At 38.6% G+C, this 19,518-nt stretch overlaps 1 protein-coding gene across 3 annotated transcripts in view; it reads left to right on the top strand.

Annotated features, from left to right (window-relative positions):
* Positions 1-19,518, top strand: part of LOC114652763 (uncharacterized) — a 363,527-nt gene that overhangs the window by 326,639 nt on the left and 17,370 nt on the right. For all 3 annotated transcript variants that reach the window (XM_051927768.1, XM_051927767.1, XM_051927766.1), the window contains 2 exons: positions 1,966-2,058; positions 10,048-10,163. In XM_051927768.1, coding sequence (XP_051783728.1) covers positions 1,966-2,058; positions 10,048-10,163 — 209 coding nt within the window. The remainder of the gene's footprint in view (positions 1-1,965; positions 2,059-10,047; positions 10,164-19,518) is intronic.

Below are 19,518 nucleotides of genomic sequence, written 5' to 3'. Positions count from 1 at the left end.
GTTTTCTTCCTTCATTCTTTTTCATTTTAAACAAAAAAAACTGTTTGACATTGTGTATATGTAAAACTGTTTTTAGTAGTAGCAGGTAGTTTATTTATATAGCACCCTTCACAGACAAAGGTCACAGAGTGCTGAACAGCAAATACAAGTACAAATACAACAGTTAAAACATAAACAAAAACCGAATAAAAACAATAAATAAACAAAATGGAACTATTTAGCACTGATTAAAAGCTTGTTTAAAAATAAATGTTTTGAGTTGTTTTTTAAAAGAATCAACAGACTCAGATTCACGCAGACCACAAGGCAGGCTATTCCATAGTCTTGGTACAACAGACTGAAAGGCACGTTCCCCACGGGTTTTCAGCCGAGTGTGTGGGACAACTAAAAGGCCCTGTTCCTCAGATCTGAGAGTCTGACAAGCTGTATGGCGTTGGAACAGGCTGGTTTGGTACTCAGGAGCTTGTCCATGCAAAGCTCTGAAAGTAAATACCAAAACTTTAAAATGAATCCTATAAAACACTGGGAGCCAGTGCAGTGTGTACAAAATGGGGGTGATATGATCACTCCGGCTAGCGCGAGGTAGGAGCCTGGCAGCTGCATTTGGAACTAACTGAAGACGTGAGAGACCCGTAAAGAGAACATTACAGTAATCAAGCCGTGAGGAAATAAAAGAATGAACAAGCATCTCCAGTTCTGATTTTGAATCAGCATTTCTTAGTTTTGAAAGATTTCTTAAATGAAAGAAACACGAGCGGCTGACCGATCTCACATATTCATCAAGCGTCAGCGACTGGTCAAAAATAACCCCAAGGTTATGTAGACTCGACTTAATAACAGGAAAGACAGAAGATAATTTTAAACTAATCTCAGAATGAAGAACAGGATGAGCAACAATTAGTACCTCAGTCTTTCCTGAATTCCACTGCGGGTAATTACCGGCCTGCATCAGCAGCAATTAAAAGATCATTAAAAACTTTTAGAAGATCTGTTTTTGTTGAATGTTGCCTCCAAAAACCAGATTGAAAAGAATCAAAGAACCGCTGCTCCTCTAAGAAGGCACAAAGTTGCTGTTCAACCACCTTTTCCAAAACTTTGGCAATAAAAGGCAGTTTTGAAATTGGCCTGTAATTACTCACAATAGAGGGATCAGAATTAGATTTTTTCAATAGCGGTTGAATTACAACATGTTTAAAATACGATGGAACCACACCAGATCTCAAGGAGCAATTTATAATATTCAAAAGGCATGGACCTATGCAACTCAAAGATTTTAACATTAATGACGTTAGCAACAGGTCAGTAGTACATGATGAAGGTTTCATCTTCCTGATCAAGTCAGAAAGATCAGAAAGTGAAACTTCTGAGAAAACAAGACTCAGAACATGAGTGAATGAGACCACTAGGTAAGACAGCTGGAACAATATTAGCCCGAACAACATTAACCGTGCCAATAAAAAATGTAAGAAAATTATTACAGTCACTATCAGAAAAAACCTGAGTAATAGATTGAGATGGAGAAATAATATTGTGAATAGTATCAAATAGCACTTTGGGATTACGCTTGTGAGTCTGAATAAGATTAGAAAAATAAGATGTTCTAGCATCCCTAACCAAAGAATTAAAAAAAACAAGTAAATTAGCGTTTAATTTTGTGGCATATACAGAGAACAATATCGCTAAGCAAAATGACTATACAACATTGGAAGTTAACCCTAGTTCAGTCTTCCCCAAATTCAACTTCACTGTTCTCGTGTGAAACAAAATAATAGTAAAAAACTCATATTGGACTTTTTGGTCGATTATTTTTTAATCTATTTCTTCTTTTATCCAGAAAGAGCTTGGATTTAATTTTGTGGCTGTTTCTTACTAGATAATTTCCTGTAAATCTTCAGACCAGCCCAGTCCATACAAAACAAAATCACACTCATATATTAACAGTTTTTTATTATTACTTCCTGAAAGGTAAAACTCTACAATATTGCTTATGGTAGATCTGATGAGCTTGACATGAATCAATTTCTGGATGATACGAGAAACGTAATGATGCAGTACAAGGTAAGTTACAAGATTTTCAGTAAATTTAACTCCAACAACAAACTTTACATAAAGTACTTCAATAAAGTCGTACATTATTATTATTTACTATTTTGATGGAAGAAGGTTCAGCTTTGTCAGGTTCTATCTGATTATTGCTTTTGATGATTAGCTGTGTATAGTATTCGTAATTTTCTTCTGTATTACTTAAGTATACTTTTTCTTTGTTTCCCCTCATAAACTTGCAGCTTCTGACTTGTCCCCAAGTATCTTATTCACTGGTTATAATTTCTTGTTCTTTAGGTCTAAAATAGACTTCAAATGACAGTTATCCTTTGTATAAGATTTCTCTCCATGTTTCTCCATGTAAACAGATTATTATTTGTTATTATTACCGTACTTGGCTTTTATCCTAGGCAGCTTACAACATTTACAACGGTTACATTTCTTTTGTTTTTCTAATTGGAGTGCAGGCAGATGGAGTTACTTTCTCAGTCACACAGTGTTAGTAGCAGGATTTGAACCCACAACCACAATCCAAAGTCGTAACCATCATGACACTGCATACCTAAAGACATTTTAAATTCTTTTGATTTCCTTCTTCCTGGTCTTTCAGGTCTCTGATCTTTAAGTGAAATTCACAATAGGGCAAATTTTCGTGGCTGCCTCTCAGCTCCAGGGTCTTGGATTTGGTGCTTGGCTCAGTTGTCATGTGGAGTTTGCTCATTCTCATCATGTCTGTATGGAATTTTTCCAAATTTCCTCCTGCATTATAGAGGTGTGCATGTTAACTAAATTAGTGACTTGATGTTGCCCTTGTACTGTGGATACAAATATGTGTGTGTATGGAGTGTAAGCTCTGTGAAAGACTGGTGCTTCATCCAGGGTTCTTGTTGTATTCATTATGCTAGGTGTTTCCAGTAGATTGTATCTCCCTTTAACCTTAAAGTGGAAAAAATATACTGTTGCATACTGTTGTTTTAATGACCTTAAGCTTAGGGTCTTGTAAACGCTCTCCTCTCTTCAGTTTTTTTTATTATTATTGCACTTCTGCCTTTATAGATCTTATCCATCCATCCATTTTCCAACCCGCTGAATCCGAACACAGGGTCACGGGGGTCTGCTGGGGCCAATCCCAGCCAACACAGGGCACAAGGCAGGGAACCAATCCTGGGCAGGGTGCCAACCCACCGCAGGACACACACAAACACACCCACACACCAAGCACAAACTAGGGCCAATGTAGAATCGCCAATCCACCTAACCCGCATGTCTTTGGACTGTGGGAGGAAACCGGAGTGCCTGGAGGAAACCCACGCAGACACGGGGAGAACATGCAAACTCCACGCAGGGAGGACCCGGGAAGCGAACCCAGGTCCCCAGGCCTCCCAACTGCGAGGCAGCAGCGCTACCCACTGCGCCACCGTGCCGCCTTATAGATCTTATCCTACTAATAATTCTTTATTATGGATTATTTTGAAAAATAAATCACTTAAATGTTCTACAAATGTTGCATATAAAAGTTTTCTGAAGGTATTGTTTTGTCTGATATTTTTGTGTGCTCATGTGGCTTAAACTGCTGAGACAACGCATCACATCACTGTTTTTACTTACAGAGCAAAAAGTAATAACAAAAGCAAGCAGATGTAAAAACGATGGCCTTTAAGCCTTTCTTGCATTCAGTTTTTTGTGATCTTAATATACAAGAGGTTTTTGTTGTTAGTATGTATGATGAAGGAGAATTGGGCTCCCTGCAACCATTCTCATCACTCCTCCAGTGCTAACTTGATTGTTAATATTTCTGTATTGCTACCTGTAATGATTGTTAATTTGTTGTAAGTTGTTAATTTTTTGAAGTAATTCCCTGGCCTTTATAAATAGCCAAGACATCGTTTTGTGGATTCAAGAAGCCAAAGAACACAATGGTTACATTTATTTTTTTATCTGGTGTAATAAGAATGACCAAGAGACATTGGGAAAGTTTGGGGCAGCCACCCATATAATATTTCCCAGCTGCAAAACTGATTGAATAGAACAGACATATTCACACGACTGAGTCCAAAACAGAACTGATCATTGTCTTAAGATGGCGGTTTTTAAATGCTCACAGAGGATGTGATGTCTTCAGGACCGGAAGTGACGTCGTTGGTTGCCCCAGAACCGAGCGGGATTTCCCAAGAATGGTCTGCAAGGAATTGAGAGAGAGAGTCAGTGCACTTTGCCACCCCCTGGTCCAATGTGGAATTACATCTATTAAGGCCCTTTAGTTGTCTCCTAAACACGTGTGTGTGACAGGAAGCCCAGTCCAGACCCAATGGGTTGGGCGACCTGCACTGAGAGGTCGTGAACGCGAGAGAGAGCATTGGCGTTGGTGTGGAGAGAGCCCTTCCGATGAATGAGTGAGAACTTATAAGGTTGTAGATCAAGGAACTGCCTAGTGGCTCAAGGGTTGGACTCCTTGAGTAGAGCCATCCACTGTAAAGGTGCATGGTCCGTGACAAGTGTAAACCTCCAACCCAGAAGGTAGGTAGGTAGGTAGGTAGGTAGGTAGGTAGGTAGGTAGGTAGGTAGGTAGATAGATAGATAGATAGATAGATAGATAGATAGATAGATAGATAGATAGATAGATAGATAGATAGATAGATAGATAGATAGATAGATAGATAGATAGATAGATAGATAGATAGATAGATACTTTATTAATCCCAAGGGGAAATTCACAATTCACAAGGTAGTACCTCAACTGTGTAATCACCCACTTGATCGCAAGAGCCTCTCTTTCTACTGCCGCATATGTGGTCTCCTGATCCAGCAGTTTCCGGCTCAGGAACATGACGGGATGTTCAGCACTTTCGACACTTCAGCTCAGCACTACTCCTAGGCCTGTGTCCGAAGCGTCCGTCTGGAGAATAAATTGAAGAGAAAAGTCAGGGCCCGTTTTAAGTCACTGTATGCAGCTTCTGTCATATCGGTCCATACCATAATGTTGGGGGCCCTCTTCTTTGTTAAATCACTCAAGGGCGCAGCTCTCTCCGAAAAGCAAGGCATAATCCAGCAGTAGTACCCAGCTAAACCGAGAAATGCTTGGATATGCACTTGGTTCACGGACAGGGCCATTTCAAAATTGCATCTACTTTAGATCACTGTGGCTTCACAGTACCATGACCCACAAGGTAGCCTAAATATTTGGCTTCCTTTAATCCAAAAAAGCATTTTTTTGGATTGATCCGAAGACCGGCCTCACCCAGCATCCGTAATACCACTTGGACGTGCTGTAGGTGTTCCTTCCACATGCTGGAATAGATGACGATGTCATCTAGGTAGGCAGCACTATACGTGTTATGGAGGTGGAGCACTTTGTCCACCAGTCGCAGGATCCCCATGTTACCTGAATGGAAGGACACGATACTGCCAGTGTCCACTAGGGGTGCAAAAAGCTGTCTTGACCTTTGAGGAGTCCGTTAAAGGAACCTGCCAGTATCCCCTGGTCATGTCAAGTGTGGTCAAATATTCCGCCTTTCCCAGGCTTTCAAGGAGGTCATCCACTCGAGGCATAGGATAAGCATCAAATTGGGAGACCTGATTAAGTCAATGGAAGTCATTGCAAATCCTCCAACTTCCGTTGGGTTTACTGACCAAGACTATTGGACTGGACCAGGAACTATAACTTTCCTCTATGACTCCTAAGTCCAGCATGAGCTTGATTTTAAGCTCCACTTCAGCCTTCTTTGCCTCGGGAAGACGATAGGGTCGCTCTCGGACTATAACCCTGGGTTCGGTCACAATGTCTTGGGCTATCAGAGAGGTCCTTCCGGGTTTTTCGTCTACCACCTCCGGGACGGACGAGATAACTGCTTTGTGTTCTCATCTCTGTCGGGTGTTTAAATTAGACCCAAAGTTAAGTGTGTTGGCCTCAACAAAGAATGAGCGGGGCTGACTGGAAGAGGCATTGGGATTCCTTTCCTTCCATGGTTTCAACAGATTCATGTGATATATCCGCTTGCTCAGCCGACGATTGGGCTGTTTCACCAAGTAGTCGACGAGCCCTTTCCTCTCCTTAACTTCATACGGTCCCTGTCAATGGGCAAGTAGTTTAGAATGGGAGGTGGGAACCAACACCATGACCCAGTCCCCCGGTTGGAACTCCCGTAGCATCATGCCACGGTCATAATAGCGGGCCTGTGTTGCTTGCACCTCCTCAATGTGACTTTTTAGTAAAGGTCCCAAATCTATCGCGTAACTGCGCAATATATTCCAAAATATTAGCCGAGGGAAGAGCCTCTCCTTCCCAACCTTTCTTTTAAAATGTCCAATATACCCCTGGGCTGTGTGCGCCCCTTGTAATGTTTTGGGCATCCGTGACAACATTTTCTGTTTGTTTTCATAGTGACAATGTTTTCTCTAATGTGAGGAAATTGGATTCAAGGAGTAGCCTTGAACTTTCCTCTATGAAGACGATGGGTTTCAAGATTATAGAATTCATGTTTGTAAATTTTAGAAATACATATGGACTTTAACCAGCTTAAACTTAAAAGTATCACTTGGCAGTTAGACACAACTTTATTTCATAGCTGCAGAAACAATAAAAAATTTCTTCAGAATTGGATCAGTTTGATCTAAGTGATAACTGGAAACAACATGAACATCCATCCAGTATCCAACCCGCTATGTCCTAACTACAGGAGCCAATCCCAGCGCGCAAGGCAGGAATCAAACCCCGGGCAGGGCGCCAGCCCACCGCAGGGCACACACACACACCCACACACCAAGCACACACTAGAGACAATTTAGAATCGCCAATGCACCTAAACTGCATGTTTTTGGACTGTGGGAGGAAACCGGAGCCCCTGGAGGAAACCCACGCAGACACAGGGAGAACATGCAAACTCCACGCAGGGAGGACCCGGGAAGTGAACCTGGGTCTCCTAACTGCGAGACAGCAGCGCTACCGATGTGCCACCGTGCCGCCCACAGCATGAACAGTGAAATAAAATATTTTACTCATATTAAAGAAAAGTCATGGAGGACATTAGCTGTTAGCCTGTAAACTGAGCTGCTAGTTTATTAGTTTATTAAGTACGTCTATCTAGTAACATGTTCTGTCTACATTGGCCTACAGAACAGCATGAATTCATCTGGGTATGGATTCTACAAGGTGCTGGATACACTGTTAAAGAGTAATACTCTAGATGAAAATGATAGCAATTGGTGCAGTTGCTGCACACTGTAAGGCTGCAAGGTCTTGCTGCAAACACCACCATAAAATACTTGATAGGGTGGAAGGTACAGGGATGGTTCAGGCCACTGAAACAATGAAAACTTGCTGTTGTGTTCCCAGAACCATTCAGTGACAATATGTTACTTATGACAGGATGTGTCATCATGATATAAATGTCTGTCCTATTGGGGCAAACTGTAGCAGTGAAAGCTAAAACAATGACGTTCACATACACAATGCAGTTCAGACATTTTTTCAGTCAGTATTCCCCACATCATACTTTGATCACCAACCTGTACTATTGAAACACAACTGATAGCTCCATGGACTCGTGTTTCCTACACCCAGTTTTGACCTGTTCATTATTCTGAGGCAAAAGGAATCTAGCACTGTCCGATCAAGAAACATTTTTTCACTCTTCAATGGTTCAGCTTTAATGTTTCTGTATCCACTGAAAATGTGATTTCTTATTTTTTACTGACAACATTAGTGCCCAATATAGTCCTTGACTGTTATAGCCCTTTCAAGATAATTTTCTGCACACCAATGTAGAGTTCAGATGTAATTTGCATGTTTGTGACTTGTCTGTTTGTTTGTATGATTCTTGCCATTCTTCTTCAGAACCCACTGATCCACCAGCTGTTTTTGTCCAGTGAACTCATATATCACATTCAAAAATCACTAAGATTACACATTTTGCCCATTTCAAAGTGCAACTAAACAGTAACTAATTCTAAAAATGTTGGTCTGCATAATTTATTTCACATGCCACACTCACGTGGCGTAGGACTTGTTGAAATGTTGAATCTGTGCAAAGGTGGTCTGTAAGCCTAATAAACTGACAACTTAGTGCACGTTATACAGACTAAAAATGTATTAGTTTTTATAAATTGTATAAAAATTCTTCATTTTTAATTATTTATATTAGGCTTTATACATTGGGAAAAATACTACTACAATGTTATTACTACTAGTTAGTATACATTAATTTTATCTTTTTAGATACTGCATGACAATTTTTTTCACACTATTTTGATAACACACGCAACACTAGTACTGCGCAAAAAAATGCTAAGAGTGACAAGAATACACACCTGTCTCTTATAAGATTATGGGAAATTACTGCTATATATTATTAAAATTAAATGTACATGGCAAGGAAATTTTTTTTTTCAAATATCATAGCCTCTTATAATGGCATTGTCATCTCAGTTTAGCACTGCTTCATGAACACTTTAATTTTCTGCACGGACTTTGCAGGTTGCATTTATTTGGATTTTTCTCTAGGTAGTCTAGTTTTTCCTTCCAGATCAATGTATATATATATATATATATATATATATATATATATATATATATATATATATATATATATATATATATATATATATATATATATATATAAATATATATATGAGGTTATTTGGTGATTCTAAATTTCACCATCTGTGTACTGTATGTGCAATCTCCACAATCAAGTGGTGCACCTTCAAAATTTTATTCCATCCTTGTGCTCTTTGCAGCCTGGATGGGCTTCAGTTTCTCCATGAACTTATCAAATGTGGATTTTAGAATATTATGTTATGTTATGGAACTTTTACGATACTAATTTTCATTCTTTCTGTATCCTCTTTGGTGAAGAAGGGGTATTTAAATATGGCTGATTGGATGGAGTAATTTATTTTATATTTGGTTTACTGAATCTTAACATGTGTAATGTAGTTGTAATTTAAAATTAATTTAAAAACTGCTACTTCTTTTGTCTTGCTTATTTAGAAGCAAGTTATTACTTCAACCTAGTTGTTTAGTCGACCTTGTCCTGCTCTTTTTCTAATTCAGACGTATCCATTTAAGCTTGACATACTTATCATTTAATTCAACATGTATAGTTATAAGCAGTCTTAAGCTCAACCTTAAAAATGTGTGATGGATGGCCGGAGGTTCAGTCCGGCCGGGACGTCCCAGAACAGGAAGAAGGAAGAAGAGCAGCCTTTTCGGGACACTGCCTCCCCAGGGATGCTAGGTGGCACCTCCCCTGGACGATAATGGTTCCCCGAAATTCCCTCAGGGCATCCTGGGACAGGAAGTCCATTTCTTCAGCCCTGTTGGGTGCTGTGGGTGCTGCCAGGGGGAGCTCACAAAGAACCAGGGGACTCCTACTGTTACTACAACCCGGAAGTACTTCGGAGGCACGAGGACAGAAGCCCACAGTACTTCTGAGCTATTTGAGAACTGAGGATGTGGCATTGACCCGGAAGAGAAGGAGGAGTACTTCCGGGTCATGGACTATAAAAAGGACTATGGGAAACCCAGCAAGGAGAGCCGGAGTTGGGAGGTTGGGTGACAAAGCTGCTGGGAGTGAAGGATTGTTATTGTGATTATTGATTATTATAGAAGTATTGGAGAATTGTGGAGTGTGTGGTGCTTTGTGCACTGTATTGAAGAAAATATTAAAGAATTCTTCTTGGTGCTTATAAACATGTGTCCTGAACGTCCGTCTGTGGGGTTTCACGGGGCAACAGCGCCTCTATCGTCCACAGATGGTTTTAATGAAAATCTAGCAGACAATTCAGGTATCTAAACATAACATTGGAATTTTTTTGGCTAGATAATTATGCAGATACTCAGTGTATTCCTTTGTTATAGACAAATGTCCATCTCATTGTTTAACATGTGATTGATCTCATTTGCTGAAACTAATGGAAATGACACATACATTTACAGTTGTGGCCTATTATTAAGGATGCTTTCGTTTAGTCTTATGCATGTGTTTTTTTTTTTTTCTTTAATAGGAGGACACACTGACGTTGCTCAAAAAAACACTAAAACTTATTGAAACTGATAACTCCGACATTGAAGCATTGGTTATGAAAGCAGTTGATCTTGAATTAGAGGAAGCTATTGTCTGGTAAATATTGCAATTCATTTTTTGTATTTTTTAAACACTCCTCCATTCAAAAATATATTTTACATTTGTTAAAAACACACACACATACACACACACACACTCACAAGGTGAAGATAGTTAACCTAAGAAATATGAAAGCAGTCCTTAAGAGAAAAGTTAACGTGTTAGTGCAAAAATTGGAAGGCTTTAGAGACTGCTTTTACAAGACAAATTAGAGAAATGTTAGTTGACTCTAGATTAAAATCTAAAACAGTTTTATCATTGATGCCAAGACAATCTTTTGAATCAGGAAAAAGTAATTTATTATAAAAGGAATAATAAAAAGGTTGGAGGAAATGAGTAAATAGAAGTGAAAAGTAATTTATTAGATCTGAGTTCAACCCAAGACACTAGACATTCGTTGTTGCTTTAAGTATCTAGCATTTTAAAATGAAGTTTCTGGTTCATCAAAATAACAGTCCCACAGATATGTTTGGGCACCAAGGAGGATTCTATAATTCAGTAATATTTATGTGCCACCTTCCTAAATCGTTTTTCATAGTACAGGTTTTTGTAAATGTTTGATGTCAGTTTCATTAGAAGAGATAAGATGAAACTTCTAGACACATCAGAAAGAGCTGGAATCCAGTCCTGTGAAAACCTGACATCATGGAAAAACAGGACATTGAGACATCTGTCTACTATCAAACTAACATGTGCAATCCATCATGATAGCTAATGATAAAGAGGAAATAAAGTCTCCTACAACTGACATACACATAAAAAAAGAAGAAAATCATTAAGTAATAAAGAAGTCAATAATAAAAAGAACAGGAAACCTCCTTAACTTAGGTAGAGCCTCTTAACAAAGGTAGAATCTCTGGTGAGACAAACAAATCTGCAACATTGAGATCAGCCTCTAGACAGTATAACACAGACATGTCAAGCATGATTCAAGGAAATTTTCAGGTGTGTGGGACTTAAAAAGAAAGGTTGCATGCTAAATCTTTGGATAATAATGTTGATTGCTTTCTTTTTCATATGTTGTGGTAGGCAGGAAATTAGGACAGAGTCTTAAATGAAATCTGTTACAGGCAATTTTAGTAGCCATACTTAAGGCTTTCAATGCAGAAGCCCTTGTCTGTAAAACGTAGGAGTTTAACAATCATTCCTTGAGTTTTGTATTATGAGGAGAGAGTAGCTTAAATGTGTTTACTGTGAGTTCCCATGCATTTCACCTGCTCTAGGGCCAATACAGGAAAACTTTCAAAACATGCTGTTCAATGAAAGACTTGGAGTCAACTCTAACTTCCCTCAATAGACAATTATGAAAAAGACTAAATGTGCTACCCATCTAAGACAGGTTGAAGTCTAAATAATCACCACAGACCTCAGCATTATCATTTGCAGTTCACAATGCAATGGATATGTCTCTGTTATAGGCCCTTTGGTAGTGGATTTGTAAAGCAGTGCTAATGTTTATGATACACCATCTATTGGAACGACAGAGATATAACAAATGGATGAGGACACGGACAGACACGTGGTCCCTTATCCTTTTATTAAGTTGGATTGCTCCTTCTGAAATGGTCTTCCAGGTAGCTCAGTTCTTCCTTCAGGTTTAAGTGTTCAGGTTCATGGTTGCACTGTCTTACTAATTTCAGAGCATGGGTCATAACCAGGTAGTTGGAGTTTACCAACAGACAAATTAGAAATGCTAACAAAAATAATAGTCAAAAAGAAAATGCAGAGTTTCATCAATGGGAAAAAATCACTAACAAGAGAAATACTCACAAGAATTTCATTTTTGTTTTTCCAGAAATTTACACAATTTTAGGAGGCACTCCACCTGCGTAAATACTGTTACCATATGACACAATAGCAACACAGCTTCCTGTAACCATCTGGTAGCAACCTGTCCCAAAGATGGGTTAAGGCATACACAAAAATAACTCTACTTTGGGTAATTTTGGGTGATTTAGAGCAGAATGTTGGTAATGCAGAAAACATTCAGTTATAGCATGAAAGCCAGTTACAGTTGAGATTAAAGAAACATGAAATATAGAGATTTTGCTGTCATTGGATGCAGAAAAAGTCTTTGACAGAGTTGAATGGATTATTCACTGTATTGTTCAATTTTGGGTTCAGTCTCCAGTTTCCAGTGAGGCTGAGAGTCTTCGTTAATGGTTGCATTCACATATACAATGCTGCTTCCTGAAAGTGCGCCCACAACTAAGGCACAGTGAAAGCTACCATCATGTGAGGAGGTTCTCAACAACAACAACATTTATTTATATAGCACATTTTCATACAAAAAGTAGCTCAAAGTGCTTTACATAATGAAGAAAAGAAGAATAAAAGACAAATAAGAAATTAAAATAAGACAACCTTAGTTAACATAAAAAGGAGTAAGGTCCGATGGCCAGGGTGGACAGAAAAAACAAAAAAAAACTCCAGAAGGTTGGAGAAAAAAATAAAATCTGTAGGGGTTCCAGGCCACGAGACCGCCCAGTCCCCTTTGGGCATTCTACCTAACATAAATGAAATAGTCCTCTTTGTAGTTAGGGTTCTCACGGAGTCACTTGATGCTGATGGTTATACAGACTTCTGGCTTTTAATCCATCCATCATTGTTGTCTCAAATAAAACTGCCAAAGAAGTTTGAGAGCATGAACATGAGCCCAAGAAAAATATGTTAGTCTGTAGATAGATAGATACTTTATTAATCCCAAGGGGAAATTCACATGTATACCCACTTATTAGCTTCTGGATGATAACAAGAATTTAAATTTAGTCTTATTCCCAATTTTAAATACGAGCTTTGCTAAAAATGGGAAACAGTGGATTTGGGAAAACAATGCACAGGTTTCTTTCACTTTTTGTGACAGAAATCCATTCCGGAAAATAATTCATAACATGAACACGTAATTACCATTAATTTAAATGGACAAACGTTTTATGTCTTCCCTGGCACCAAATAATTTATTCCTATTTTTGCTCTAAAAATCCAAAAATATATCTATGTAAATAGATGCAACAATGATAGAAACAATGATAGTCATCAAAACAAACCCTAATATGAAATTTTCAGATAAATACTCTTTAATAAGGCTGCTTAATTATTCTTTATCACTGCAAGCTTCACATTCAGATGAATTTTTTTTTATATTTCTTTTGGTTTTATGGTTATTTCACAATTTTTGAGTAAATGAGTAAACTATTGGAGCCAGGATGCTCAAAATAATGCAAGAAGACACATGAGCAATATACATGACAAGTTGACTTAACTATAACATGTGAACGCAGCATAAGCTGTGAGAATGGCTAAGACTGTGATTGCACATCACCAACATCAAGCCATCAAGGACCCCAGACATTCAATCCTGTCTCCATGCTGCAGGCTTCAGTGAGGTGTATTGTGCACGACAGTGAGATTGATCCAGCGATAGTACTGCAGGTGCACATTTGAAAATCATCCTAGACATTGTCTTTGTAACTATGTATTTTCAGATTCATTATGTTTTTTAAGTCAAAAAACTGTATTAAATTACATTTTTCTTCTACACAGATGTTTGTAATTTCGTGGGGGGGGGGGGGGGTCCTGTATGATTGTTGTTTCCTTCTGAAAAACTTGTGCAGAGAAATGTTTTTTCAAACGTACAAAACAGGCAGTTTTAGAGATTCTGTCCACTACTACCAAGATATTTGTCATAAAATCCATTGAAGGTATATTAATTCACTGCAATTGTTAGAGAAGATCTGCTGGGAGAGCATTTTGTAATTTTGCTAAAATACATTTTCTGCACACATTGATGTAATTTTCAGTATTCAGCCTAAAGGAAGATATCCAGAAACATTAAAAAATCAATTTCTTCCATTCTCACAACTCTTTGATGTCCAGAAAGTAATGAATCATGACCCATATAATATACTTTTTCATGTGCTGAGTCAGGCAGAAAATATAACCCATTGAGACCACTTCTAGAATTGAGGGGGGGGGGGGGAGGGGGGTTGGGAGGGGGGGTTGGAGGGTTGGGTACTTTCTAGAGGTTTTAAAAACAAATCTTTTAAGTTGACAAGAACAAACATTTCCTCTACATTTTTTTCATGGGGAATTTTGAGTTCCAGTTCTGTCTCAATTTCCTTGGGGTCAGATTAACAAGAGGTGTCATCCGCTTTAATGTTCTAATCACATGGCCGATAAGAAATTACAAAACTATAGTAAAAATAAAGCTTGTCTTGCATTGAGAAGCATTAAATATATATTAAATGTTTGGGATGGGTGAAAATTAAAAAGCGTAACTCAGTACCTTCTTGCTAGTTCATCCATTCATCAAAAGGTAAATTAACTGCTGGCAAGTTTGTTTTGCTCAACGGAGTTTCTAAGAGAAGAATACACATGAGTGGAATTTCTTAGTATCTGGGAAATGCTAAGACAAAATAGCACTTACCCTAGCAAAGCACACATCCACATCAAGTTCAGATTATAAGGAAAAATTGGCTTGTTGCAATATAGGCACAGAGATGGATAAAACCTTAAATTTATTAAGGACCTTTTGAACTTCTTTAATCTATAAAACTTTTTATCTGGGATTTCTTTGTCAAATCGGTTATTGCAGAAATAATAATGCTAGAATTCTTGATAAAGCACTCTGTTGTAGTTTGCAGAATGAAAAAAACGCTGAATATCTATTATACAATTATGTGCTGGCCAGTAATTAATAGAACTTTGAACTTTGAATTAATATGAACTTTTTTAGTGTTCATATTTAGTCCCTTTTGGAAAACTGGAGTAAGTAAAACCAGAACCAATAATTGGTTGAATTCATACTTCTCCAAATTGAAATACAAATTATTTCAATGTCTCACATATTGCCTATGTCTCAATATTGGGCAAATATGAGCATATTATAAATGTGCACTAATAAAAATGTTCCTAGAATATCTCAAAAATGGCATCGCCCAGTAACTAAAAAGTGCGCATGTCATTATCAAATTCTGTATTCATGATGCACAGGCTAGATGTTAAACAATTTTTTTCATTCCTTGATAAAAATTGTAAATGCTATGTATATACAAGATTTGTGAATATTTTCAAGTTATGTGTTTGATTTAGAAGAAACAAGATCAAAGGGAGAGGGTAGTTTACATTAGTTTTCTTTACATCAGTATAATGAATATGTGGACAGAGAGCCATTGCTTTGCTCTTTGATGGAAAAAAAACAATCCTAATAGAACTGATGGAAGGGTGAATGACTCCAGTAACTAAGTTTTCCTTTATACGTTTTCCATTTCTTTGTTCTTAGGACTTGACAGTGCATAAAACAGGGGTACTCAAATAAAAATCTTAAAAGTCCACTGAACAAATTTTAAAAAATGAGAAACTGAGAAATTGAATTTGGCAGTTTTTGCAGTAGGGGAGAATTTGCTACAGTAAACAGATGGAGCAACAGGATCAAAAATGGACAAAATGAAATTGAAGGTAAAAAAATACAGAAAGGAGGCCAAAACCAGAATACCAAAACCTAATGCTAAGGTATACTTGAAAGTGAAGCTAACTAGCATTAAGGAGGAAATTCTTGAAAGGGTTAAAAAATTATAGTAGTGAATTCAGTCTGTATAGAGGCCTTAGTTAGTTATCAGATTTTAACTAATTTATGTGTGCAATGAAATAGAGCAAGCTATTTACAGCAGGGTGCACCACCATCTGATTTTCAAAAACTATGGGCCATGCTGGAGACACTATTGACAAAAATCCATGTGCTGTATTCGAATTTAATTGCAACTACATCACATAAAATGATACCTTGAGAAAAAAGTTTGCCTTGTGTATATATACTGTATGTACAATTAATTTATTCACCCCGGATTGGCAGAGTGCAACTATGATGCATGGTGTATAGGCTATAACATAAATACAATGATGAAGACATTTATTATCCATTGTTAAACACAATATGTAACAGCGTGAAATGTCAATATGTAGGAAGTAACAAACCCAAACAGTATCCAACAACTATAAAGAAATACTACAAAGGGATCCCAGTTTGGAATCCCAGTTTGGAATGGAATCAGTATATGCTCTATTTATTTGTAAAGCAAATAGTTGTAGAAAGATCACAGATAGGCCTTCAAGGTAGTTCGCTTAGGAGTCTTCTGTCTAGAAGCACAGAGAAATTTAAAAGCTACTTTGTCCAAGAAGATGAGTGTATAGTGGTGTGTTTTAAAATAGAAAGGTAGAACAGGAGGACAACAAATGCACATAAACATGCTGGAAAAACAAAAGGGACAAAGGGGATCTAGGACGATCTTATGATTTGTCAATTTCTGTTATTTTTTAAACTTTTTGACGTCTTTTACCAATTTGTTAATGGTTATTAATTTATTTTTAAGGGCACTGCTGTTTTGTACTGCATTTTTATATTTTATCATTTTAAATCAACATTGATAATACTATAGGGAAAAAGACTTTTAGCTTATGTTTTTGAAGTTCAGGCTTTGAATTTGAATTTTACTTCACATTTTGCATTTTGAGAGTTGTTTTTTTTTTTGCTCACTATAGTATCAATTGTTGGTCCATTTTTCTGATTGTCCTTTTCACTCTGTTTTGAAAAACACTTAGTAAATAAAGTAGAGTCTCGAGACATTGTTTTATATATATATATATATATATATATATATATATATATATATATATATATATATATATATATATATAGTATATATGAAATTCAGACAAGGACTTCCTTATTTCCACCTGCACGTGGAGTCCCCGTATGCGCTTGTGAATACAGCATGGCGGACTGAAGAAATCCTGCAAAGCACTTCCTTTTGTCAGATAGGTTCATTAACATATTTCATTTGAATGTATTTAAATTTTTACCAATCATCTTTAGAAAAAATGTTTTACTCCAGAAACAGACATCTGAATTAAGTATTATGTAAATTCCCAAACTAGCTAAACATGTTAAAAGTCCAAAGTATAAGAAGCAAGACTTCTTATATGTAAACCGTTATTAGAGAGCAAAACACAAAGTTAAATGTTATATATGATCTCATTTTCTAATTTGAAAGTGCTCGTACAATTGCCGGGATATCCCAGTTAAACAGACAGGCAATTTCAAACACATTTTTGTCTTACATACTCAATGTTTAAAAATTGTTATTTTCTAGACATGGTATTCTTTCCATGCTGGTGCTAACACTAAAAACCAATTAAGTGTAGTTTTCTACGCTTACATATGCACTTATTTAAACTGTGCAAACTAATCATTAAGTTTCCTTATAGAATGTCCAGCATTTATGAAAATGATATCCTGCAAATATTTGTGTATAAAGGATCACTGAATAAGGAGGGGAGGATTTTCATAGAGGAGTTATTCGGCAAAGAACAGAGAAAATAAAATGAATGGTTAGAGGATCTGTGAGTGGGATCCCTGTAGGAAAAGGAAGTGGAAGAAATGCCAAGGTGAAACAGATTATTTTGGAATGATTCAAGGCCAGAATTAGTAAACATATCACCCACTCTGTTGATGCCAAACTTCATCTGGTCAGATGATATACTGTACAGAGGTGACCACATTTCAGGATGCATGATTGTTAAATATTAGTAAATGCCTTTACTATGTGGGTATAGAGACTAACTGCCTCTCTGTTTTGTGCTAAATTTTGATATCATATGAAAGTCCAACGATGTGGTTCAGGGTGCTGGAACCAGGGTTCAGCGATTCGCAGCCCCTGACCTTTTGCAAAGTCAAGGAACATGGAGCCACTTTCGCCATGGTCCCCAGACCCATGGGGACTGAGACAATCCTCAAAGCCAGTCCTGTCAGTGCCAGTGGTTGCATTGAAGTCACTCATGACCAGAGGAGTGTCACCTCGTGGGCACCCATCAACTACCGAGCGAAGCTGCGAATAAAATGTCTTCCTTGCCAAGATATCACTCACCGCGGTAGGATCATACACTGAGACAACAGACAAGGCACCCAGGGAGTGCCGTAATCTGAGTCCCATAATACGCTTGTTGAAAGGAGTGACATCGAACACCATTGGAAGAAGCCAATCCGCTACAGCAACAGCTACTCCCCGAGTATAACAGCCATCAGACCGACCAGACCAATAAAAGATGTATCCACCTAAAGAGATCTGGCCAGTCCCCGGTCTGCGCACCTCAGAGAGTTTACGCAGCTCCTCCGACAGCAGAGGAAGATGATCATCTTGCCGGAGAGACAAGACGTTTCATGCGCCCACCCGTATGGGCTGCCTCAAATTGGAACCCAAGTGCTGCCGTGCAGTGGCCAACACCTCAGCAACACACCAGTTCCAATCCCCAACAGACCTGACCCTATTAGCTCTCCAACGGTTTTGACTCTTCCAGGTATGGGGCTCCCGAGGGCTTTTCCCCCATCCCCTTCGTGATGCGAGCAGCCTTCCTATGGGCGGCTGCAGCAGAGTTACTCCCGCGGAGAACAAAAAGGAGTCCTTTCTGTAGTCTCAGAGGTTTGAGAAAGTTTTTTTTACGGTGGCTGGAGTGCCAATCCTGCCACCAACCCCCATGATTTCCCTGGAAGTTGGACTTGGTACTCTAAAACTGGTGGTGCGGTGAAGGAGATCGATCACATCCTTGTGGGCAGACACTGGAGGCTCTTGCAAAACTGCAGGGTCTACAGAAGTGCCCAGTTTGTGAATTCTGACCACAGACTTGTTGCTACTCTTAGGATCCAGCTTAGGTCCAGTAGGTTACCACCTACTAGGAAAATGAGCCTGGACTTGGCCAGACTCCAAGACCAGGCTGTTTCTAATGAGTTTGCATGCAGTTTGTGTGAGGAAATTTCAGATTTGGGTACGATTGCCGAGCCTAATGTGATGTGGGAGACCTTCTGTGACAAGACCCTGAAGGTTGCTGAGGGTTGTGTTGGTGTTACCGGTGTTCCCAGAAGGAGGTGTTTCATCTCGCAGGGCACCCTGGATATCATCGAGAAGAGTCTCAACGCATGGCTCAATGGTAACTCTGGTCTGTACCGGGAACTGAGAAGGATGGCTGTGAGGTGCTCTGAGGGCAGATAAAGAGGCGTTTGTTAGAGGAATCCGGGAGAAAGTGACACACCATCTGTGGTCTAGCGACCCACATCCTGCTTACAGAGGAACTGAAGCATTACGCACATCTGAATCTGTTTCTCAGAGAGTCGCAGTCAGGGCAGCTGATGGAACGGTCCTTACAGATGACACTGCAGTTGTGACCCACTGGGCTGGCTACTTTGAGCAGTTGTTCAAAGCTGATCCTCCGGCTAGGACGTTGGATATCGCTGGGCACACGGTTCTTGAGGCTGATCCTCCAATTAGCTGTGAACCACCCAATCTCACTGAGATTGCACAGG

Source organism: Erpetoichthys calabaricus, chromosome 5, assembly GCF_900747795.2.
Source record: "Erpetoichthys calabaricus chromosome 5, fErpCal1.3, whole genome shotgun sequence".
In the NCBI taxonomy this organism is placed as follows: Eukaryota; Metazoa; Chordata; class Cladistia; order Polypteriformes; family Polypteridae; genus Erpetoichthys; species Erpetoichthys calabaricus.
Note: the sequence above shows the minus strand (reverse complement) of the source record. Positions and strands in the feature narration are given on the sequence as shown.